The sequence below is a fragment of the Peromyscus eremicus genome, chromosome 3 (genome assembly GCF_949786415.1).
Source record: "Peromyscus eremicus chromosome 3, PerEre_H2_v1, whole genome shotgun sequence".
Taxonomy (NCBI): Eukaryota; Metazoa; Chordata; class Mammalia; order Rodentia; family Cricetidae; genus Peromyscus; species Peromyscus eremicus.
In genome coordinates, this window is record NC_081418.1 from 80,884,954 (window position 1) to 80,907,731 (window position 22,778).

At 43.2% G+C, this 22,778-nt stretch overlaps 1 gene segment (V, D, J or C); it reads left to right on the forward strand.

Moving 5' to 3' along the window:
• The first annotated feature begins 21,267 nt into the window (after window positions 1-21,267).
• LOC131906315 (immunoglobulin kappa variable 1-6-like) lies at window positions 21,268-21,766 on the forward strand. The segment is given in 2 exon segments: window positions 21,268-21,322; window positions 21,444-21,766. Coding segments are annotated over 2 exon segments (378 nt in total).
• Window positions 21,767-22,778: the final 1,012 nt, after the last annotated feature.

The window sequence follows — 22,778 nt, forward strand, 5'->3', positions numbered from 1 at the left end:
GGGTATCTTTGTGGATTTCTGTGGGCCTCTCTAGCACTTTGCTTCTTCCTATTCTCATGTGGTCTTCATTTACCATGGTCTCCTATTCCTTGTTCTCCTTCTCCATTGTTGATCCAGCTGGGATCTCCCGCTCCCCCAAGCTCTCTTTCCCTCGACCCTTGCCCTTCACTACCCCCACTCATGTCCAGGCTGTTCATGTAGATCTCTTCCATTTCTCCATCATTGGGTGATCCCCATGTCTTTCTTGGGATCCTGTTTTCCAGGTAGCCTACCTGGTGATGTGAGTAGCCGTCCAGTCATCCTTGTTCCACACCTAGTATCCTCCTATGAGTGAGTAGATACCACATTTGTCTTTCTGAGTCTGGGTTACCTCACTCAGGATGATTTTTTCTAGATCCATCCATTTGCTTGCAAACTTCATGATGTCATTGTTTTTTTCTGCTGAGTAGTATTCCATTGTGTATATGTACCACATTTTGTTTATCCATTCTTCAGTTGAAGGGCATCTAGGTTGTTTCTATGTTCTGGCTATTACAAACAATGCTGATATGAACATAGCTGAACAAGTGCTCTTGTGGTATGATTGAGCATTTCTTGGGTATATGCACAATCTGGCCACTTTCTTATAAGCCTTATCTGACACGTGGCAAAGGCCTAAAGATCTGGCAGGCTTTTTCTTCTGCCAGCAAGGCCTGTTATTCAAGTTCAAGGATCAAGACACATTTGCCTCAAAGTTGTAAGCCTGTCAGCCTCCCTGTCTTAATGAAAGATGACCAACCATAGACTAGAGGGGGAAGATACCTCAAAAGTTTTTAAAATCAAAGCCCTCAAGAGACACCAGGATTTTCAAGTCCTCCCTCTGCTCAACAGAGTATCTTCTCTGTGTGCCATGTGCCTTGCTGTGTGTTTCACCCCTAATGATAGCATTTCTTCATCTACTGATTCTCTTGCTGCAGCTGAGGTTTTCCCTGCTCTTACTTGTTTTCCTCAAGACTTTTCCTGCCTTTTAATTCTTTAACTGGCAGAGAAAATGAACTCAATCAAGAACCCTAGACAATAATCCATGCACGGTGTAATGGTCAAATTTTTGTGTTCTAAACAGTGAGAGAGCTGCATTCCCAAATGTTGAAAAGATAGCCACAAAGAAATAGTAAATTAAATTAAAATGATTAGATTTTTACCTACACAAAGTTTGGGAGTAGGTAATGAGTACAAATACGAGTAACAGGGTAATTGTCTGAGACTTCACCAGTGGCCAGCTTGTATCTGTCACCCAAGATGTAAACTTTCTTGCCATCTAGCTCATAGACTTGGCTGAGAAGACCAAATGTGACTAAGCTGATTGCTCAGCTGCCTGGAGCAACTCTCTGGAGATTATCAATCTTCATCATATGCCCTACCTTCTATCCTGATGGAATAGTATTGAGCTTTCTTCTTCTAAATCTCACAGAGGCCTCTCATTGAACACCTTGTTAGGAGAACAAATAGGGCAAAAGGTAAGTGAAACATGTGCTTCCAGAATTATTTTTATGCTGGCAATTAACACCTTATGGTCTTTTGTGTTCACCATGTCCCAGCATGAATTTTGACAGTTAATGATAAACCAAGATAAACTTTGATGACTACTCTTCTCCATCAACTTGACTATATCTGGAATTAACTAAACCTCAGACTGCTGGGAATAGAATACTTGTGAGGAATTCTTGATTAGATCATTTGAGATGGAAATATGTAAGTTAAATCTGGGTCACCCCTTCTGGTGGCAGCCTATATAAGGACATGGAAGAAGGAAGCTTTTGCTCTGCTTGTTTGCCTTCACTGTTGCTGGTAAGTTCATTCTTTCTCCGGTGTTTGGGTTTACTTCTTTTGGATGCTGATGTATACTAAAGATCAGTCAGACATCCAGCCTCATGGACTGAAGGAACAACTACTGGACTTTTTGACTTTGGGTCAAAAGACAGCTATTGTTGGACTAGCTGGACCACAGTTTGCAAGCCACTCTAATAAATGTCATACCCACACATATGTATGACCTATATATGTATAACATATATACATACACATACACACATATTCATTTTATCAGTTCTGTTCCTCTAAAATACCCTGGCTAGTATAGATTGTGGGAACAGAAGTTGTTCTAGAGCAACGGAAGTGCAAGGTTGATGGTATTCCAAATTTTATTGGCCATTGTGGTATAATAACAACAAAATTGCATTGACATATGGTATATAAAATAATGAAAAATTACTACAAACAAATAGCAATCACTTGGCATACAAATTGAGGTGTGTGACCTTTATTTTACTTAATCCATAAATTTTTACTTCCCAAAAGTTAAATGAAGCTAACAACATAGTTTCTCTCTATGTATGTTTGTGTAACCAATTCAATTAAAATAGTAGAATAATGCCATTCAATGATGATCACTATAAATCTAAGGCAGAGATTTACCTTATACTAAGTGATTGGAAATATCTACTTCAGCAAGGTAACAAGAATCCATGGGAGGTTTAAGAAGCTGTACTTTAGGTAATGTTTACTTTCTCTTATGAAATCCTTTAAGAAAATATATTTCAAGCCACATGTCAAAAATACATTTCATTTCATTCTCTAAAATTACAAAATTAAATACTCTAATAATGGAGGTTCAGATTTAAGATCATTTCTCAAGGTCATAGCTTCATGCTTTCAATAGGTTAGTTACTTTCCCTGAAGCTGTGATATAATTACACCAACAACTTATGGGAGAGAAGGGTTATTTGAGTTCATAGTTGGAGCTCTGAGTCCTTCATGTCAGGAAAATAACAAGAACAGGAGCTGCAGGCAGCAGCAAGTCATGAAGGCTTGTGTTTAACACACTTTCTACTGTTCATTCAGTGCAGATCCCAAGGCACAGCATGAGCCTACTACGCTTAAGGTTTGTTTTCCTACTTCAACTCACCTACAAAGAAATCTCCCACAGCTATGCCCTAAGGCTAACAGTCTACATAATCCTTCACATATGTGCTCAGAAGTGTCTCATTGGTGCTTCTAGATTCTGTCATGTTAATAGTCAGCATTACCTCTCACAGCATGTTAGAATGGTTTTAGTAATTTGAGGAACTGCCCAGTCAAAATTTGTTCTAAAAATCAAATTTTGTGTCACAATGTAGAAGACTCATATTTGTTCATGGCGTTTGAATTAAGGATTTCCTCATTTCCTCAAGTTGTCATTGTTACTTTGGTCTCTGTCAAATTAAATAAATAACAGGATGAAAGTTAGCTTGGTTGCCATTAATGGAATCAATCACCTGAGCCCTCACAACATGAGTTGAACCATTTTAAGCGTGCATACATGTAATCATGCATAGGAGTTATGTTCTCTCATTACTATTACAAAAGAAATTGATGAAAGCAAGCTGAAGAAGGAAAGACTTAATTTAATTCAGCATTTAAGAAGGAGGACATAATGTCTATCATGTGTTAGACTCTAGGGAGGAAGAGGAGAGGATTGAGGAAGAAGGATGCAGGGATGTAGCATCCATTAAGGCAAAGGCTTTATTAAGAGTTGTGAACACGGCCCAGGACTTCCCTTCTGAAGCACAGGTGAGTGCCCTAGCTTGCCCCCGACCCCATCCCTGGGCACCAGCCACTCCGGGGAAGACCTGCCCAACTTGGGCCCAGGTTCTGGACCCCGGGCAGGTGCCCTTCTACCCCAACCGGGAAGGATCCCCTTCTCCAAGACCCCTGGCAGACCCTGCAGTCTCCACGCCCTGCCCCCACGCCCATCTGCCTGAGCCCCAAGCCTCTTCCTGAGACTTAGAGGCCGGCCCCCAGCTCCCATCTTGCCCAGGACTTCCCTTCTGAAGCACAGGTGAGTGCCCTAGCTTGCCCCCGACCCCATCCCTGGGCACCAGCCACTCCGGGGAAGACCTGCCCAACTTGGGCCCAGGTTCTGGACCCCGGGCAGGTGCCCTTCTACCCCAACCAGGAAGGATCCCCTTCTCCAAGACCCTTGGCAGACCCTGCAGTCTCCACGCCCTGCCCCCACGCCCATCTGCCTGAGCCCCAAGCCTCTTCCTGAGACTTAGAGGCCAGCCCCCAGCTCCCATCTTGCCCAGGACTTCCCTTCTCAAGCACAGGTGAGTGCCCTAGCTTGCCCCCGACCCCATCCCTGGGCACCAGCCACTCCGGGGAAGACCTGCCCAACTTGGGCCCAGGTTCTGGACCCCGGGCAGGTGCCCTTCTACCCCAACCGGGAAGGATCCCCTTCTCCAAGACCCCTGGCAGACCCTGCAGTCTCCACGCCCTGCCCCCACGCCCATCTGCCTGAGCCCCAAGCCTCTTCCTGAGACTTAGAGGCCAGCCCCCAGCTCCCATCTTGCCCAGGACTTCCCTTCTGAAGCACAGGTGAGTGCCCTAGCTTGCCCCCGACCCCATCCCTGGGCACCAGCCACTCCTGGGAAGACCTGCCCAACTTGGGCCCAGGTTCTGGACCCCGGGCAGGTGCCCTTCTACCCCAACCGGGAAGGATCCCCTTCTCCAAGACCCCTGGCAGACCCTGCAGTCTCCACGCCCTGCCCCCACGCCCATCTGCCTGAGCCCCAAGCCTCTTCCTGAGACTTAGAGGCCAGCCCCCAGCTCCCATCTTGCCCAGGACTTCCCTTCTGAAGCACAGGTGAGTGCCCTAGCTTGCCCCCGACCCCATCCCTGGGCACCAGCCACTCCGGGGAAGACCTGCCCAACTTGGGCCCAGGTTCTGGACCCCGGGCAGGTGCCCTTCTACCCCAACCGGGAAGGATCCCCTTCTCCAAGACCCCTGGCAGACCCTGCAGTCTCCACGCCCTGCCCCCACGACCATCTGCCTGAGCCCCAAGCCTCTTCCTGAGACTTAGAGGCCGGCCCCCAGCTCCCATCTTGCCCAGGACTTCCCTTCTGAAGCACAGGTGACTGCCCTAGCTTGCCCCCGACCCCATCCCTGGGCACCAGCCACTCCGGGGAAGACCTGCCCAACTTGGGCCCAGGTTCTGGACCCCGGGCAGGTGCCCTTCTACCCCAACCAGGAAGGATCCCCTTCTCCAAGACCCTTGGCAGACCCTGCAGTCTCCACGCCCTGCCCCCACGCCCATCTGCCTGAGCCCCAAGCCTCTTCCTGAGACTTAGAGGCCGGCCCCCAGCTCCCATCTTGCCCAGGACTTCCCTTCTGAAGCACAGGTGAGTGCCCTAGCTTGCCCCCGACCCCATCCCTGGGCACCAGCCACTCCGGGGAAGACCTGCCCAACTTGGGCCCAGGTTCTGGACCCCGGGCAGGTGCCCTTCTACCCCAACCGGGAAGGATCCCCTTCTCCAAGACCCCTGGCAGACCCTGCAGTCTCCACGCCCTGCCCCCACGCCCATCTGCCTGAGCCCCAAGCCTCTTCCTGAGACTTAGAGGCCGGCCCCCAGCTCCCATCTTGCCCAGGACTTCCCTTCTGAAGCACAGGTGAGTGCCCTAGCTTGCCCCCGACCCCATCCCTGGGCACCAGCCACTCCGGGGAAGACCTGCCCAACTTGGGCCCAGGTTCTGGACCCCGGGCAGGTGCCCTTCTACCCCAACCGGGAAGGATCCCCTTCTCCAAGACCCTTGGCAGACCCTGCAGTCTCCACGCCCTGCCCCCACGCCCATCTGCCTGAGCCCCAAGCCTCTTCCTGAGACTTAGAGGCCGGCCCCCAGCTCCCATCTTGCCCAGGACTTCCCTTCTGAAGCACAGGTGAGTGCCCTAGCTTGCCCCCGACCCCATCCCTGGGCACCAGCCACTCCGGGGAAGACCTGCCCAACTTGGGCCCAGGTTCTGGACCCCGGGCAGGTGCCCTTCTACCCCAACCAGGAAGGATCCCCTTCTTCAAGACCCCTGGCAGACCCTGCAGTCTCCACGCCCTGCCCCCACGACCATCTGCCTGAGCCCCAAGCCTCTTCCTGAGACTTAGAGGCCAGCCCCCAGCTCCCATCTTGCCCAGGACTTCCCTTCTGAAGCACAGGTGAGTGCCCTAGCTTGCCCCCGACCCCATCCCTGGGCACCAGCCACTCCGGGGAAGACCTGCCCAACTTGGGCCCAGGTTCTGGACCCCGGGCAGGTGCCCTTCTACCCTAACCGGGAAGGATCCCCTTCTCCAAGACCCCTGGCAGACCCTGCAGTCTCCACGCCCTGCCCCCACGCCCATCTGCCTGAGCCCCAAGCCTCTTCCTGAGACTTAGAGGCCAGCCCCCAGCTCCCATCTTGCCCAGGACTTCCCTTCTGAAGCACAGGTGAGTGCCCTAGCTTGCCCCCGACCCCATCCCTGGGCACCAGCCACTCCGGGGAAGACCTGCCCAACTTGGGCCCAGGTTCTGCTCCCCGGGCAGGTGCCCTTCTAGCCCCACTGGGAAGGATCCCCCTCTCCAAGACCCCTGGCAGACCCTGCAGTCTCCACGCCCTGCCCCCACGCCCATCTGCCTGAGCCCCAAGCCTCTTCTTGAGACTTAGAGGCTGGCCCCCAGCTCCCATCTTGCCGTGGATTTCCCATCTGGAGGAGAGAGAGAGAGAGAGAGAGAGAGAGAGAGAGAGAGAGAGAGAGAGGAGAGCACCCATCCTCCCCCGGACTTCCCTTCTGAACAAGAGCTTCCATCCTGCCCCGGACTTCCAATTTGGACAAGAGAGCTCCCATCTGGACAAGAGAGAGAGACTTCCTGAATCTGTCAGCTCTGAACCAAGTGTGCGGATAAGGCCAGGAACGAACCACAAGGAGATGGGCAGACGTCAAGGCAGAAACACATACAACAAAATGAATAGTAATACACCATCACCAGGCCCTAGCCCTCCTCCAACACCTAGACCTGAACATCAGAAATTGGAAGAAGCAGAAGAAAATAGCCTTATGAATGTCATCATGAAGAAGCTAGAGGCTCGTGTAGAGGAAAAGACAAAAAAATGTGAAGAACGCTGTAAACAACTAGAGGAAAGGGCAAACAAATTAGAAGAAATCAATAAAGTCCTGGAAGAGAACAATAAAATACTGAAAGAAAATCAAGAAAAATCAATGAAACAAATGAAGGAAACAGTCCAAGACCTGAAAAAGGAAATAGAAAAAATGAAGAAGACACAAACAGAGGGAATGCTGGAAATAGAAAATCTGAGAAAACGATTGGGAACTTCAGATGCAAGTATAATCAACAGAATGCAAGAGATGGAAGAGAGGATCTCTAGCGTTGAAGATACAATAGAAGAAATAGATTCATCAGTCAAAGAAAACACTAAAGTCAACAAAGTCATGAACCAAAATGTCCAAGAAATTTGGGACACCATGAAAAGACCAAACCTACGAATAATAGGGGTAGAAGAAGGAGAAGAATACCAACTCAAGGGCACAGAAAATATATTCAACAAGATCATAGAAGAAAACTTTCCCAACTTAAAGAAGGAAATGCCTATGAAGATACAGGAAGCCTATAGAACACCAAACAGACTAGACCCCCAGAAAAAGTCCCCTCGCCACATAATAATTAAACAATTAAACGTACAGAATAAAGAAAGAATATTAAAAGCAGCAAAGGAAAAAGGCCAAGTGACATATAAAGGCAAACCTATCAGAATAACACCCGATTTCTCAATGGAGACTTTGAAAGCCAGAAGGTCCTGGACAGATGTAATGCAGACATTAAGAGACCATGGATGTCAGCCTAGACTAATATACCCAGCAAAACTTTCAATCGTCATAGATGGAGTGAACAAGACATTCCATGACAAAGCCAGATTTAAACAATATTTATCCACAAACCCAGCCCTACAGAAAGCACTAGAAGGAAAATTCCAACCTAAGGAAGTCAGATACAACCTAGAAAACACAGGCAATAGATAAAGCCACAGCAGTAGACCCCAACGAAGAAAAGTACACACACATCACCACCAAAAAATAACAGGAATGAACAATCACTGGACATTAATATCCCTCAATATCAATGGACTTAATTCACCTATAAAAAGACATAGGCTTACAGAATGGATACGAAAACAGGACCCATCTTTCTGCTGCATACAAGAAACACATCTCAAATTCAAAGATAGACACTACCTAAAAATAAAAGGCTGGGACAAGACTTTCCAATCAAACGGTCTTAAGAAACAAGCGGGTGTAGCCATCCTGATATCCAGCAAAATAGACTTCAAACTAAAATCAATCAAAAGAGATCAAGAAGGGCATTACATACTCATCACAGGAAAGATCCACCAAGATGAAGTCTCAATTCTGAACATTTATGCCCCAAACACAAGGGCACCCACATATGTAAAAGAAACATTATTAAAGCTTAAATCACATATAAAACCCCACACATTAATAGTGGGAGACCTCAACACCCCACTTTCACCACTGGACAGATCCCCCAAATTGAAACTTAACAGAGAAATAAAGGACTTAATTGATGTCATGACTCAAATGGACTTAATCGACATCTACAGAACATTCCATCCTAACAAAAAAGAATATACCTTCTTCTCAGCACCCCATGGAACCTTCTCTAAAATTGACCACATACTTGGTCACAAAGCAAATCTAAACAGATACAAAACAATTAGAATAACCTCCTGTGTTCTATCAGACCACCATGGTCTAAAGTTGGATTTCAACAACAACAAAAACTACAGAAAACCTACAATCTCATGGAAACTGAACAATACCCACCTGAATCACCAATGGGTTAAGGAAGAAATAAAGAAAGAAATTAAAGACTTCCTAGAGATCAACGAAAATGAAGACACCACATATCCAAACCTATGGGACACTATGAAAGCAGTACTAAGAGGGAAATTCATAGCACTAAACGCCCACATAAATAAGCTGGAGAAATCTCACACTAGTGACTTAACAGCACACCTGAAAGTTCTAGAACAGGAAGAAGCAAAGTCTCCCAGGAAAAATAGATGCCAGGAAATTATCAAAGTGAGAGCTGAAATCAATAAAATAGAAACAAAGAGAACAATACAAAAAATTAATGAAACAAAGAGTTGGTTCTTTGAGAAAATCAACAAGATAGACAAGCCCTTATCCAAACTAACCAAAAGACAGAGAGAGAGCATCCAAATCAACAAAATCAGAAATGAAAAGGGGGACATAACAACAGACATTGAGGAAATCCAGAGAATCATCAGGTCATACTTCAAAAACCTCTATTCCACAAAACTGGAAAACCTAAAAGAAATGGATAATTTTCTGGATAGGTACCACATACCTAAATTAAATCAAGACCAGATAAACTATTTAAATAGTCCAATAACCCCTAACGAAATAGAAACAGTCATTAAAAGTCTCCCAACCAAAAAAAGCCCAGGACCAGATGGTTTCAGTGCAGAATTCTACCAGATCTTCAAAGAAGAGTTAATACCAATACTCTCTAAATTGTTCCATACAATAGAAACAGAAGGAACATTACCAAACTCCTTCTATGAGGCTACAATTACCCTGATTCCCAAACCAAACAAGGATACAACAAAGAAAGAGAACTACAGACCGATCTCCCTCATGAACATTGATGCAAAAATACTCAATAAAATACTGGCAAACAGACTCCAAGACCACATCAAAACAATTATCCACCATGATCAAGTAGGATTCATTCCAGGGATGCAAGGATGGTTCAACATACGAAAGTCTGTCAATGTGATACACCATATAAACAAACTCAAAGAAAAAAACCACATGATCATCTCACTAGATGCTGAAAAGGCATTTGACAAAATCCAACACCCCTTCATGATAAAGGTCTTGGAGCGATCAGGAATACAGGGAACATACCTAAACATAATAAAGGCAATTTACAGCAAGCCAACAGCCAACATCAAATTAAATGGAGAGAAACTCAAAGCAATTCCACTAAAATCAGGAACGAGGCAAGGCTGTCCGCTCTCCCCATACTTATTCAATATAGTACTTGAAGTTCTAGCCAGAGCAATAAGACAACATAAGGAGATTAAGGGGATACAAATTGGAAAGGAAGAAGTCAAGCTTTCCCTATTTGCAGATGACATGATAGTATACTTGAGCAACCCCAAAGATTCCACCAAGGAACTGATACAGCTTATAAACACCTTCAGCAACATAGCAGGATACAAGATCAACTCCAAAAAATCAGTAGCCCTCCTATATACAATGGACAAAAAAGCGGAGAAGGAAATCAGAGATACATCACCCTTTACTATAGCCACAAATGACATAAAATACCTTGGGGTAATACTAACCAAGCAAGTGAAGGACCTATATGACAAGAACTTTAAGTCCCTGAAAAAAGAAATTGAAGAAGATGTCAGAAAATGGAAAGATCTCCCATGCTCATGGATAGGCAGAACTAACATAGTAAAAATGGCAATCTTACCAAAAGCAATCTACAGATTCAATGCAATCCCCATCAAAATACCAACACAATTCTTCACAGACCTGGAAAGAATAATACTCAACTTCATATGGAAAAACAAAAAACCCAGGATAGCCAAAAGAATCCTGTACAATAAAACAACCTCTGGAGGCATCACGATCCCTGACTTCAAGCTGTACTATAGAGCTACAGTAATAAAAACAGCTTGGTACTGGCATAAAAACCGACATGTGGACCAATGGAATCGAATTGAAGACCCTGATATTAATCTGCACACCTATGAACAAATAATTTTTGACAAAGAAGCCAAAAGTGCACAATGGAAAAAAGAAAGCATCTTCAACAAATGGTGCTGGCAAAACTGGATATCAACATGTAGAAGGCTGCAAATAGATCCATATCTATCACCGTGCACAAAACTTAAGTCCAAGTGGATCAAGGACCTCAACATAAATCCAGCTACTCTGAACCTGCTAGAAGAGAAAGTAGGAAGTAGTCTTGAACACATTGGCATAGGAGACCACTTTCTAAATAGAACACCAGTAGCACAGACACTGAGAGAAACAATCAATCAGTGGGACCTCTTGAAACTGAGAAGCTTTTGTAGGGCAAAGGAAACGGTCAACAAAGCAAAGCGACAGCCTACAGAATGGGAAAAGATCTTCACCAATCCCACATCTGACAGAGGACTGATATCCAGAATATATAAGGAACTCAAGAAATTAGACATCAAAATGCCCAACAGTCCAATTAAGAAATGGGCTATAGAACTAAACAGAGAATTCTCAACAGAGGAAACTCAAATGGCTGAAAGTCATTTAAGGAATTGCTCAACATCCCTAATCATCAGGGAAATGCAAATCAAAACAACTCTGAGATACCACCTTACGCCTGTCAGAATGGCTAAGATCAAAAACACTGAAGACACCTTATGCTGGAGAGGATGTGGAGCTAGGGGAACTCTCCTCCACTGCTGGTGGGAATGCAAGCTTGTACAACCACTTTGGAAATCAATATGGCGATTTCTTAGAAAATTGGGAATCCATCTCCCCCAAGATCCAGCTATACCACTCTTGGGCATATACCCAAGGAATGCTCAACCACACCACAAGAGCACTTGTTCAGCTATGTTCATATCAGCGTTGTTTGTAATAGCCAGAACATGGAAACAACCTAGATGCCCTTCAACTGAAGAATGGATAAACAAAATGTGGTACATATACACAATGGAATACTACTCAGCAGAGAAAAACAATGACAGCATGAGGTTTGCAGACAAATGGATGGATCTAGAAAAAATCATCCTGAGTGAGGTATCCCAGACTCAGAAAGACAAACATGGTATGTACTCACTCATAACAGGATACTAGATGTGGAACAAGGATGACTGGACTGCTACTCACATCACCAGGCAGGCTACCTGGAAAACAGGACCCCAAGAAAGACACAGGGATCGCCCAACGACAGAGAAATGGAATGAGATCTACATGAACAGCCTGGACAGGAGTGGGGGTAGTGAAGGGCGAGGGTCGAGGGAAAGAGAGCTTGGGTGAGTGGGAGATCCCAGCTGGATCAAAAACAGAGAGGGAGAACAAGGAATAGGAGACCATGGTAAATGAAGACCACATGAGAATAGGAAGAAACAAAGTGCTAGAGAGGCCCACAGAAATCCACAAAGATACCCCCACAACAGACTGCTGGCAATGGTCGAGTGACAATCCGAACTGACCTACTCTGGTGATGGGATGGCCAAACACCCTAATTGTCGTGCTAGAAACCTCATCCAACTACTGATGGACCTGGAGGCAGAGATCCATGACTAGGCCCCAGGTGGATCTCTGGGAGTCCAATTAGCGAGAATGAGGAGGGTTTATATGAGAGAGAATTGTTGAGATCAAGGTCGGATAAAGCACAGAGACAAATAGCCAAACAAACGGAAACACATGAAATATGAACCAATGGCTGAGGGGTCACCAACTGGATCAGGCCCTCTGAGTGGGTGAGACAGTTGATTGGCCTGATCTGTTTGGGAGGCATCCAGGCAGTGGGACCGGGTCCTGTGCTCATTGCATGAGTTGGCTGTTTGAAACCTGGGGCCTATGCAGGGTCCCTTGGCTCAGCATGGGAGGAGGGGACTGGACCTACCTGGACTGAGTCCACCTGGTTGATCTCAGTCTGTGGGGAAGGCTTTGCCCTGGAGGAGATTGGAATAGGGGGCGGGCTGGGGGGAAGGTGAGGGGGGCGGGAGGGGGGAGAACAAGGGAATCTGTGGCTGATATGTAGAACTGAATTGTATTGCAAAATAAAAATTAAAAAAAAAAAAAAAAAAAAAAAAAAAAAAAAAAGAGTTGTGAACACCACAGACAGCACAGGGAGAGAGAGAAAGAGGGAAGGGAGGAGGAAAAGAAGGGAAGGGAAGGTCGAGAGAGAGAGAGAGAGAGAGAGAGAGAGAGAGAGAGAGAGAGAGAGAGAGAGAGAGAGAGATTTCAGTTCCTGCCCCACAAGCAAAACTGGGTGCTTACTCTTAAGTGTTTCTTAAGCAGAGAGATGTCTTACACCTTAAGTGTTCTACACCTTAAGACAGCAGGCTTGGTTAGTATGTCATCTATGTTACATGCTATTCATCAGGTGTTTCCCATTCCAAGAAGACAGTCAGAGCCAGAGGATTGGAGTCTTTGTCAGAGCCATGCACAGCTTGTCAATCCATCCTAGCAGCATGCAGAGGGGAGAGAGTTTGCAGAGGAGTGTGGCATGATCTGTGAGGCAGAGACACCAAGAGGATCTAGTGCCTAACATTTCCAGCATTATAGTTTGTACTAAAAACAACTGGGCATGAATACATGAAAAATTTGATAAGGACAGGGCTTATGGGATTGGTGAGAATGAAAATTCATGTGGCTTTTTTATATTGAATAGCAGTACTATTGGGCTAGAGAGGATGTAGCTCCATCTCATCTTGTGATAGGTAGTGTGGCATTGGCTCTGATAAAAATTCTGGTGATTGTGGGTTGGTATAATGTGACAGATACAGCACTAGATCATCTTGGGGTCTGTGAATCCATTAAACAGACATTTATTATCTAATTCTGTATGTGACCTAACTTGCTTGTGATTATTATGTAACTAATTTTAATGTGTTAACAGATACCCAGCTTCTAATAGCCCCAAGCTGAGAAAGCCATCATATGGCATATGAGTCCTGAACAGAACTTTTTCTACTTTGATATAACTTTCTTATTTGATGTTTCTACCAATGCATTTGACAAATACACACTCACAACCTTTGGATTTACTATTTCTTTTGCTATAATGCTACACAAACTTCATGAACTGTAGACTCTTGGATGTGCTAGTTCACATACAGAGTAGGTGAGAGACCGAATTTCTTCCATCGGGCAAGAAATATACTAAACCCCATGATTCCATGTGAAGATGGCTCAGAAACACTACTCATAAACAAAACAAGTAAAATTTTTCTTTCTTATTCTATATCATTGTCTAGATGGAATTCTTAAGAAGTACTTTGATGTATTCATTACATATAAACACAATGAAGAAGTATGACAGAGTATTACATTGTTCAAACTTTTACATGGAATCTGTATTCAAATTCTGTGGGATAAAATAATCTCTGCTGTGCCTCTTGCCTTGTAAAAGGCTATGAGCTCTCCATCTGTAAACCTCTCAAGTTCTTTGTCCTTGAGTTCTCCTGTATCGTTATATTTAGAAGTCTTATGGATAGACAGTTTCTAATCATTTTTGGACACATTAAAATAATTATCCTGGTGACAAAAGATATCAGATCATACTTCCACCAGCTCAATTCATGTTAATGTAGAGGGAAGTTTTACTGTGTCCTCCCTGGCCCCTCAGTCAGGACTAATCTCTCCCACCCACAGCCCCACAGCCACTTATAAAACAATCACTCAGAGTCTTATATTAATTACAATCTATATGGCCTATGGCTTTAACTTCTTGCTAGCTAGCTCTTTCATCTTAAATTAACTCATTTCTATAAATCCATATGTTGCCACATGGCACATGTCATATGTCACATGTCTGCTGGCATCTTGTTGCGGCTTGGGTGGTGGCCACGTCTCTCCCAACTCTGCCCTTATTCTCTCTGTATATCTGCTTGGATTTTCTGCCTGACTGTAAGCTTTCTTATCATAGGCCAAACAGCTTTATTTATCATCCAATGGGAGCCACACATATTCACAGCATACAGAAAGACATCCCACAGAACTAATGTTCAATATAACACAGAGGCGTCAATAGCCCCTGTTTGTGTGGGGTTGTTATATCTTGGTGAAAAATACCTATAAAACACAGGGTTGCCATTCTCCTCTCTGGGATTGATATGAGTGCCCAAACCTGTATTGTTGTGGCTGCTGCTGTCTCAGCATAGAAGAACTGTGTGCATCATGTCCTCCCAGAGACCATCAGTCTTATTCTGAAGTCCTTCATTCTACTGCTGTAGCAGTATGGACTGTACTGCCCTTCTCCAAACACAGGTGTCTTTTGACCCTTTTATTATAAGAGATTTTCTTAACTCTCTTTGGCTTTGCATATTGTTGCCCCTCCCCCATTGGACTGGCATGTTGTTCCCTTGGGAGGACCTTTCCTTCTATTTCCTTTCCTCTATTTATAACCTGACAGATAAAGACCCCTCAGCTGCACTGCACAAGATGAGGTGCCTAAGCCAGCTCCTGGGACTGCTGATGCTTTGGATCCTTGGTAAGTGAAATGAGAAATGAAAATGAGTGGTTGTGTCATTATTTCTTGGCTTTTCACTTTCAGTGGGTATTCTGTGTATATGTGAAATATGTGGGGTATTCCCTTTGGAAGGAGTATATGAAGAGTAGATCTATTGAGGTAAAGGATATTTCAGAAGGATCCAGGATACATGTTCTGGGATATACACTGGCACTAGTAGATGGTGATAGCTATCATGGAAAACATCTATAGGTCCTCTTCATTTTTAAACATTAAAAAATACTACATATTATCAAAGACTAACTAAAGATACAAAGGAAGAAAATAATGAAAGAAAAATCATAAAATATCTTGATTTGTTTGTATCTAACTTCATATATCCTTTTTTATAATTTTAGAATTCAGTAGGAGATGTGCTAACCCAGAATCCACTGTTGCTAGCCATCACTCTTGGACAGGCAGCCTCACTCTCCAGCAGCATTGATCAGAGCCTGCTACCCAGTAGTGTAAACACCCATTTGAGTTGGTACCTGCAGAGACAAGGCATGTCTCCCCACCTCCTGATCTATAAGGTTTCCACCCAATTTTCTGAGGACCTAGGCAGATTTGGTGGCAGTAGGGCAGGATAGAGCCTGGAGATCTGAGGATTCATTATTGTTTTCAAGGTACATATCTTCCTCCCATGGTGGTATCCTTCTAAATAAAAACCTCTGTGTTTGGATGAGTCACTTGCCCCCCACATGTTTCTCTGGAGAGCACCACAGCAGAGTACCACAGCACCTTCAGACTCCTATAAGAGATGAACTATGATCAATCTGGAGCTGCTGCATTTTCCAGGTTGCCTGGCAGTAACCTGGTTTCTCTGTCAATTACTACCCTATTGGCATGCCACAAGCAGTAACTTGTGCACATGTACAGACAAACCATCCATGCATTTTAGCCACTTACATGAAGTTATAGATGATGGGCACTCAAAACATGTATTTTAAATAGTGTTTGTGTGTGTATATGAGAGAGAGAGAGAGAGAGAGAGAGAGAGAGAGAGAGAGAGAGAGAGAGAGAGAGAGAGAAAATCTAAGCACAAAATGAGAGAGTTGATTCTTTCCTTCTGTCATAGGAATTACAGTGGTCAAACTCAGGTTATCAGAATTGGAGATAGATGATTTTACTCACTAAGCTTTCTTGCCAGCTGTCAAACTCAAATGCCACCTTTATAAGTTATTTTTTATTATTATTAGTATATTATTATATTCTTAGAAGTTGAGTAGTCTGGTCAGTAATTTGTATACATGGTGTAGGACAAACTTTGTTGCTAAGACTTCCTCCCTGAGGCAGAAAGATTGTAAGGGCTGGAGGTGGTAGGTGATTTCAGAGAAACAGCTTTATCCTGTCACAACATGACTGACACACATATAAACTCACAAAGCCATAGTGCACACAAACCTGCACAATTTCAAACCAAACAAAATGCTAGCAGGGATAAGGGGAAGTGGACACAAAATCCCATCCCTAACCAAGAAGCTGTTTACAGTTACCTGCTGGCAAGGGGAAAACCAGTTTTTCCAATAAAGTGTCATAATCTTCAATGTAATGTCATAATCATATATTGAAAAAATAACATTCATTCCATAAATTGTAATTAATTACTTCTAAAACTTCCCCAAGTTACTTTCATAAAGTTTTATTAAAAGTGAAATGAAAAAATAGTTTTCTCTCTACTCATTCTTTTCACTTCCACATTCTATTAACTACTTTCTTCTCCAGTTTGGAAGAGGCACAATATTGGATTCTCCTGTCTTCAAGCCATCAAAAGAGGAAAATTCTGTCCATCTTGTTTTTCATATTACAGGTTAGACTGTGGTAAAAATTGTTCAAAAGCAAAAGCCTCGTGTCAAAAGGACAGTATCAGTTATAGTATGCTGAAATAAAATGGCTATTATGTGAATTCCAAAGTTGGATTTGAATGTCAGATTTGGACAGCATTGAAACATTTGCCTTATTCAAAAGAACGGGAATAAATAAACAGTGATTCAAAACTAGATTAATTTCAAGGAAATTAAAGAGTTTGAAGACTCTGGTTGAATGTGGTAAAGATAACATGCAATGCACATGTGGAAGTCAATTTTTCTCATAATCAGCCTGTGATTCAAATTTGTTGCTGAAGCAGGTGAGTCAGTGATGAGTGATAAATCTGAAGAAAACTGAGGTGTATTTCCAGTGGGGAATCACAGATTTACAGGTTATTTATTGTAAATAAAGCTCTGGGACAGTTGACACATCACACAGGAATGTGGCACTCTGGTGACTGTGGTGACAGTATCCTTCACTTTCAGTCTCTTGTCAGTCAATTCCTCAGAAGAAATATTAGCCTACCATCTCCATTTACAACATGTACACTTTATAGGTGTACTATATTTTGCCTTCATACTGTAATTGAACTGTATCTATAAATTATTTAGACATGCTTAAATCTATAATTACCTACGATTGTGTTATAACTAAATCCCATAGGTCTTCTTCTCTATAGATGTTTTGCTTAGGAACAATGACATATAACAAAAGCCTGGGTAGGTAGAGAGCTTTATAATCTAGGCTTATATGTGTTCTCTGAGATAGCTATACAATTGCAAAACTGTCTCATGATGTATTTGACAGAATTCACTTTTAATATTAATCAAAGTTGAATGTATACTGATATTTCTATAATTCATTGTGTGGTTTATTCCAGAATTTCTTTATCCTCTGTTTGCCTGAATTCTGAATAATATTGATGTGAACAGTAAGGTGCAAACTTTGACACTGATTTCAGACTTGAATTCTCCTGAATATATACCTTGGTGTGGAATTGGTCAACCAAGTGGCAGGCATATCTCTGGGCTCTTCATTAGGTCCCATGTTTTCTATGGACCCTACCTCATTAACAATTTATGGTTTCTCCACAGCTACCATGTTTGGAATTTTTCCATTATCATCTTTATTACTGTGAAGTAATATTTTATTATGGTGTTGTTCTGAATCCCTTATATATTGAATATTAATCTGCCAAGGTACTAGAATGAAGATTTTGTCTTTTATAGGTTGGCAGTAGTGACCTCCACCATAATCATCTTCTGCTCATGTTTCTTAATTCACTGCCATAGTGCAATCATATATACCCAGTCTCTACTCTCTTTCTATGTCTCCAGGGGTTAGTGCTGCCATTGTCTTGAATCCAATCAAAATATAAGCTGACAATTATACCAGAAATAACTGGATCAGGCTCCAAATATCCACATATGAATTTCTATAGTCTTTCTCTGAAACCTTCTCATGGTCAGTGGAAGAAAGACGATGACATATTTCATATTCAAACAGCGTGGTAGGGTCTCTGTAGGGAATCAGAGCCCACATAAGAGAAGTGGAACCTGTTTCTAAAGACTGGCAAGGTTTACAGCAATAGATTACATCCAAGCTCTCTGATTCCCATGCAAAGAAGACAGTGAGGACCAGGCTGTGCACAGTGCCAATACCTTAAGAGCATCATCATTTTATCTTATCTAATTTTCCTGGTGAGAGCTCCCATCTTCAATGTCCCTGTAGAGCACTGGTCAGTTTCCATGTGTATTTAGGGAGCTGCTCTAAAGCTGACACTAGATTCAAACATCACACGTTTGCAGAAAAGAGACCAATGGGAATGGGGAGAAAATGGAGTTCAGAGGAGATATGGTATAAAATAACCTCAAAGATAATATGTGCATGAATGACAATTTAGCAAATTATCCTTAAATGCTGTTTTGTCCCTGTTGTCAAATTTCACACTACCTTCTATTTTTAGGCCTGTGTATTATTATGGTTAAACTTAATATGTCTCAGAGAATGACTATTTCTAAGATTTGTTGATCATATCCCTAAATGGTTATCTTGGGAGAAACAAATATCAAAAATCCTCTTAAGCTGGAGTTCATGATTTTACTGAATAAAATCCTTTTAGTGTCAATATGAGAGGGTGTGTGTGTGTGTGTGTGTGTGTGTGTGTGTGTGTGTGTGTGTGTGTTTACTTCTGTAGGTTAAAAGCAGTCCATACAGATTTTCCATATGATATCCAAAGATTGTCCAATGCATGCATCTCTGATGCTGTCTTAGAAAGAAGTTGCCTTTTGTACCCAGTGCCCCCATCACTAATCCAGAATTTCATGCTGATGTCCTTTTTGTCCAGTGCAGAAGAAAAGAAGATATCTTACATTGTTTTTCTCAATAAGATGGTCCTTATTAAAGCTTGGCTTTTTTCAAAGAACTGCATATGTGTGAACATTGCACATATGCCCGTCCCCCCCGCCCCGCCCAGGGAGATCCATCCATGCAAGTCTGAGACCAGCTGGGACGTTCACTGAAGCTGCCATTCCTTGCTTTGTAGCATGAATCTTCAATGGTCTTATTAATAAAATCAAACCTGGAGCCATGTACTGGGGTCAACGCTGGAAGATCAGAGAGGAGAACAATCCCACAGCCACCTCACCTTGCCAATTGCTCAGCTGATCCTGTTTCCTCAAACTGGAAGCCTCTGTGTCCTCATCCCAATGGGTCTCAGATGAACTGCTGCTCAAAAGCCTAAAAGCTTAACCATGCCTTATATATCTTTCTGCTTTCTGCCATCACGTCCTGGGATTAAAGGCACGAGTCACCATGGCTGGCTGTTTCCAGTGTGGCTTTGAACTCACAGAGATCGGAATGGATCTCTGCCTCCAGAAGGCTAGGATTAAAGGTTTGAGTGCCATCATTTTCTGGCCTCTATGTCTGTCTAGTGGCTGTTCTTTTCTCTGATCCCAGATAAATTTATTAGGGTGCACACAATATCACCACATTGTTTCCTCCCATACTTTTCCCTCTGTGAGGCACATATCCAGTGTTTCTCTAGTTCTTTCCTCCATCCTGAGGTCTTCCATTTGTGTCAGCTGCACATATACCTGTTTTTAACAATTTAAATCAATTATTACCCTTAGAAAATCCTTAATTACACCAATAATTTATTCTTACATGTCCAGGAACACATCCAGAAGCCAAGGGAGATGAGATGGTCTGGCCCATCTCCTGTTAGTCTATGTGCAAGAAGACTGATTCTCTTCTAAGTGAACTTTTAAGGAGAATCTCCTACTTACCATCTTATGCTTAGATACAACATCTGTGCCATTATTGCAGTTCACATCATCGAAGAGACCAGAGAGATTTCATTCAGCAACTAATGAAGCAGATGCAGAGTCCCAAAGGCAAACATTAGGCATATCCCTGGTAGTCCTGTAGAGGAAGGAGAGGAAATATCATAGGATCCAGAGGTTTCAGGGACACCATGAGAACATGGTCGACAGAATCAACTGAGCAGGACTCATGGGGGCTCAGAGAGAACAGGGTGCCTATAAGGGTCTGACATAGATCCTCTACATACATGTTATGGCTAAGTAGCTTGGTCTTACAGTGGGATTCCTAATACTAGGAGTGGGGAATGTCTCTAACTCTTTTGGGTGCCTGTGGAACCCTTTTCCTCCTACTGGGTTGCTTCACCCAGCATTGATGTGATGGTACATGCCTGGTCTTATTGTAGCATATAATGTTGTGTTTGGTTTTCTGAGGGGAGATGGAGGGGGAGGGGGAGCCTGGGAAGGAAGGGAAGAGACTGTGGGGAGGAGATGGAAGGGAAATTGTAGTTGTGATGTAATATATGAAAGACGAATAAATTCTAAATGGTCCTGATAAATTATTCTTTTAATTTTTAGAAATGACCACTCCAAACAAACAGTTCACAAAGACACAGTATTTTTTAATCCATGGGAATTATTTGACTTAGTTAAAAATTTAGTAGTCCCTCCTCTGTTGTATATTCATTGACAGACAGATATTTGTCTATTTTACCACTAATATACCTTTGAATTATAATATTCAAAAAAGAGCTTATGTACAGTAGAAATTTTCAAAGAAACCTCCAAAATTTAAAACTTATAAAAGAAATGCAGTCTCCATAGGAATATGTGTGTTCTGACCTCAGGTATCTGGGGACACAGGACTTGTGCTCAGTTGCTGAGATGAGCAAGCCTTGCAGCTGTGCCCATCCTAATTGGTTCCCAGTGATTTGCATACACTCACTGCACAGCCTTGAGGACTTCTTCATATACCAGTCACACCCTGTGCAGTTCTCATTGCAATCAGGAGTCAGCATGGACATGAGGGCCCCTGCTCAGCTCCTTGGGCTCCTGCTGCTCTGGTTATCAGGTAAAAATGGACTATAAAGGGAATTTTACTATTACATTGTGATTATTGTTGACTGGCATTTGGGGCAGGTCCTCTCTTATCGGCTTAACTATGTGGCTATTTATTATGTCTCCATTCCTAGGTGCCAGATGTGACATCCGGATGACCCAGTCTCCATCCTCCCTGTCTGCATCTCTGGGAGACAGGGTCACTATCACTTGCAGGGCCAGTCAGGGTATTAACTGGAATTTACGCTGGTATCAGCAGAAACCAGGGAAAGCTCCCAAGCTCCTGATCTATGGTGCATCCAACTTGGCAGATGGGGTCCCATTGAGGTTCAGTGGCAGTGGGTCTGATACAGACTATTCTCTCACTATCAGCAACCTGGAGTCTGAAGATATTGCAACTTATTACTGTCTACAGACTGATCAGTATCCTCCCACAGTGATACAAGTCATAACATAAACCCACATGGATGCAGAAGTGAGAGGCTGGGTTGCCCCAGTTGCTCCTCCTCATGAGTCACTCACTGAAACTGTTTCTCAGATGTCACAGGATTTTTATCAAAGCTCATGGAGAGTCATTTGTTTTGATAAAAGAGGCTACACAGTCCTCTCTGTGACTGTCCTCTCAGGAACTTTTAAAATTTAACATTTTCTTTTACTCATACACCCATTTCTTCTATTGTATCTCTATTTCTGACTGTCTCTCTTCCATCTTTTATATTCTGTTGGTGAAGGTTGCACCTGTAGTTCCTGTTTTAGTTCCTAAATATTTCATTCCAATATTTATTCGGTTTGTGTCTTCTTTATTGCTTCTATTTCCATTTTATGGTCTTGAACAGTTTTATTGGTTTCCTTCTATTGTTTATTTGTTCTTGGCTTTTCTTAAGAGATGTATTCATTTCCTTGAATTATTTGTTTAGGTTTCCTTTGAGGAGTTCATTAATTTCTTCTTTAAATAACACTATTAACTTCATATAGTTGGTTTTAAGGTGTTTATCTTGTGTGTCAGCTATGTTGGTTATTCAGAGCCTACTATGGTAGGAGAGATGGTCTCTGGTGTTGACAAAGTACCTTGGCTGTTATTGATTGTGTTCTATTGCTGGCATCCAGGCATCTGGGTTTGTGGTGATTATATGTCTAGGTGCTAGTTTTTGGATTTGTCTTGATTGGGTGGGAATTTTATTCCTTGATTTCTGTTTCTTTTCTGGATTTTCAGAGTGTGTGTTGGCTGAGTGTTGCCTATTTTACTAGCCTGCTAGGCTTGTGTGTTCAAGGTGCAGAGGGGAACAGGGGGATGCCTGCTGGTTTTGGAGGTTGGAAGAAGAGTTTGAGGGAAGCTGGTGTTAAGTGTTCCAAAGAAGGCATGGAGGAGGGGAAGCTGCCCCTGGTGTTCTTTGATAGACCTAGGGTCAACCCTGAAAATTGGATCTGAGGTAATAGAGAGTCAGGAAGGTCTGTAGGCAGCCTACTTG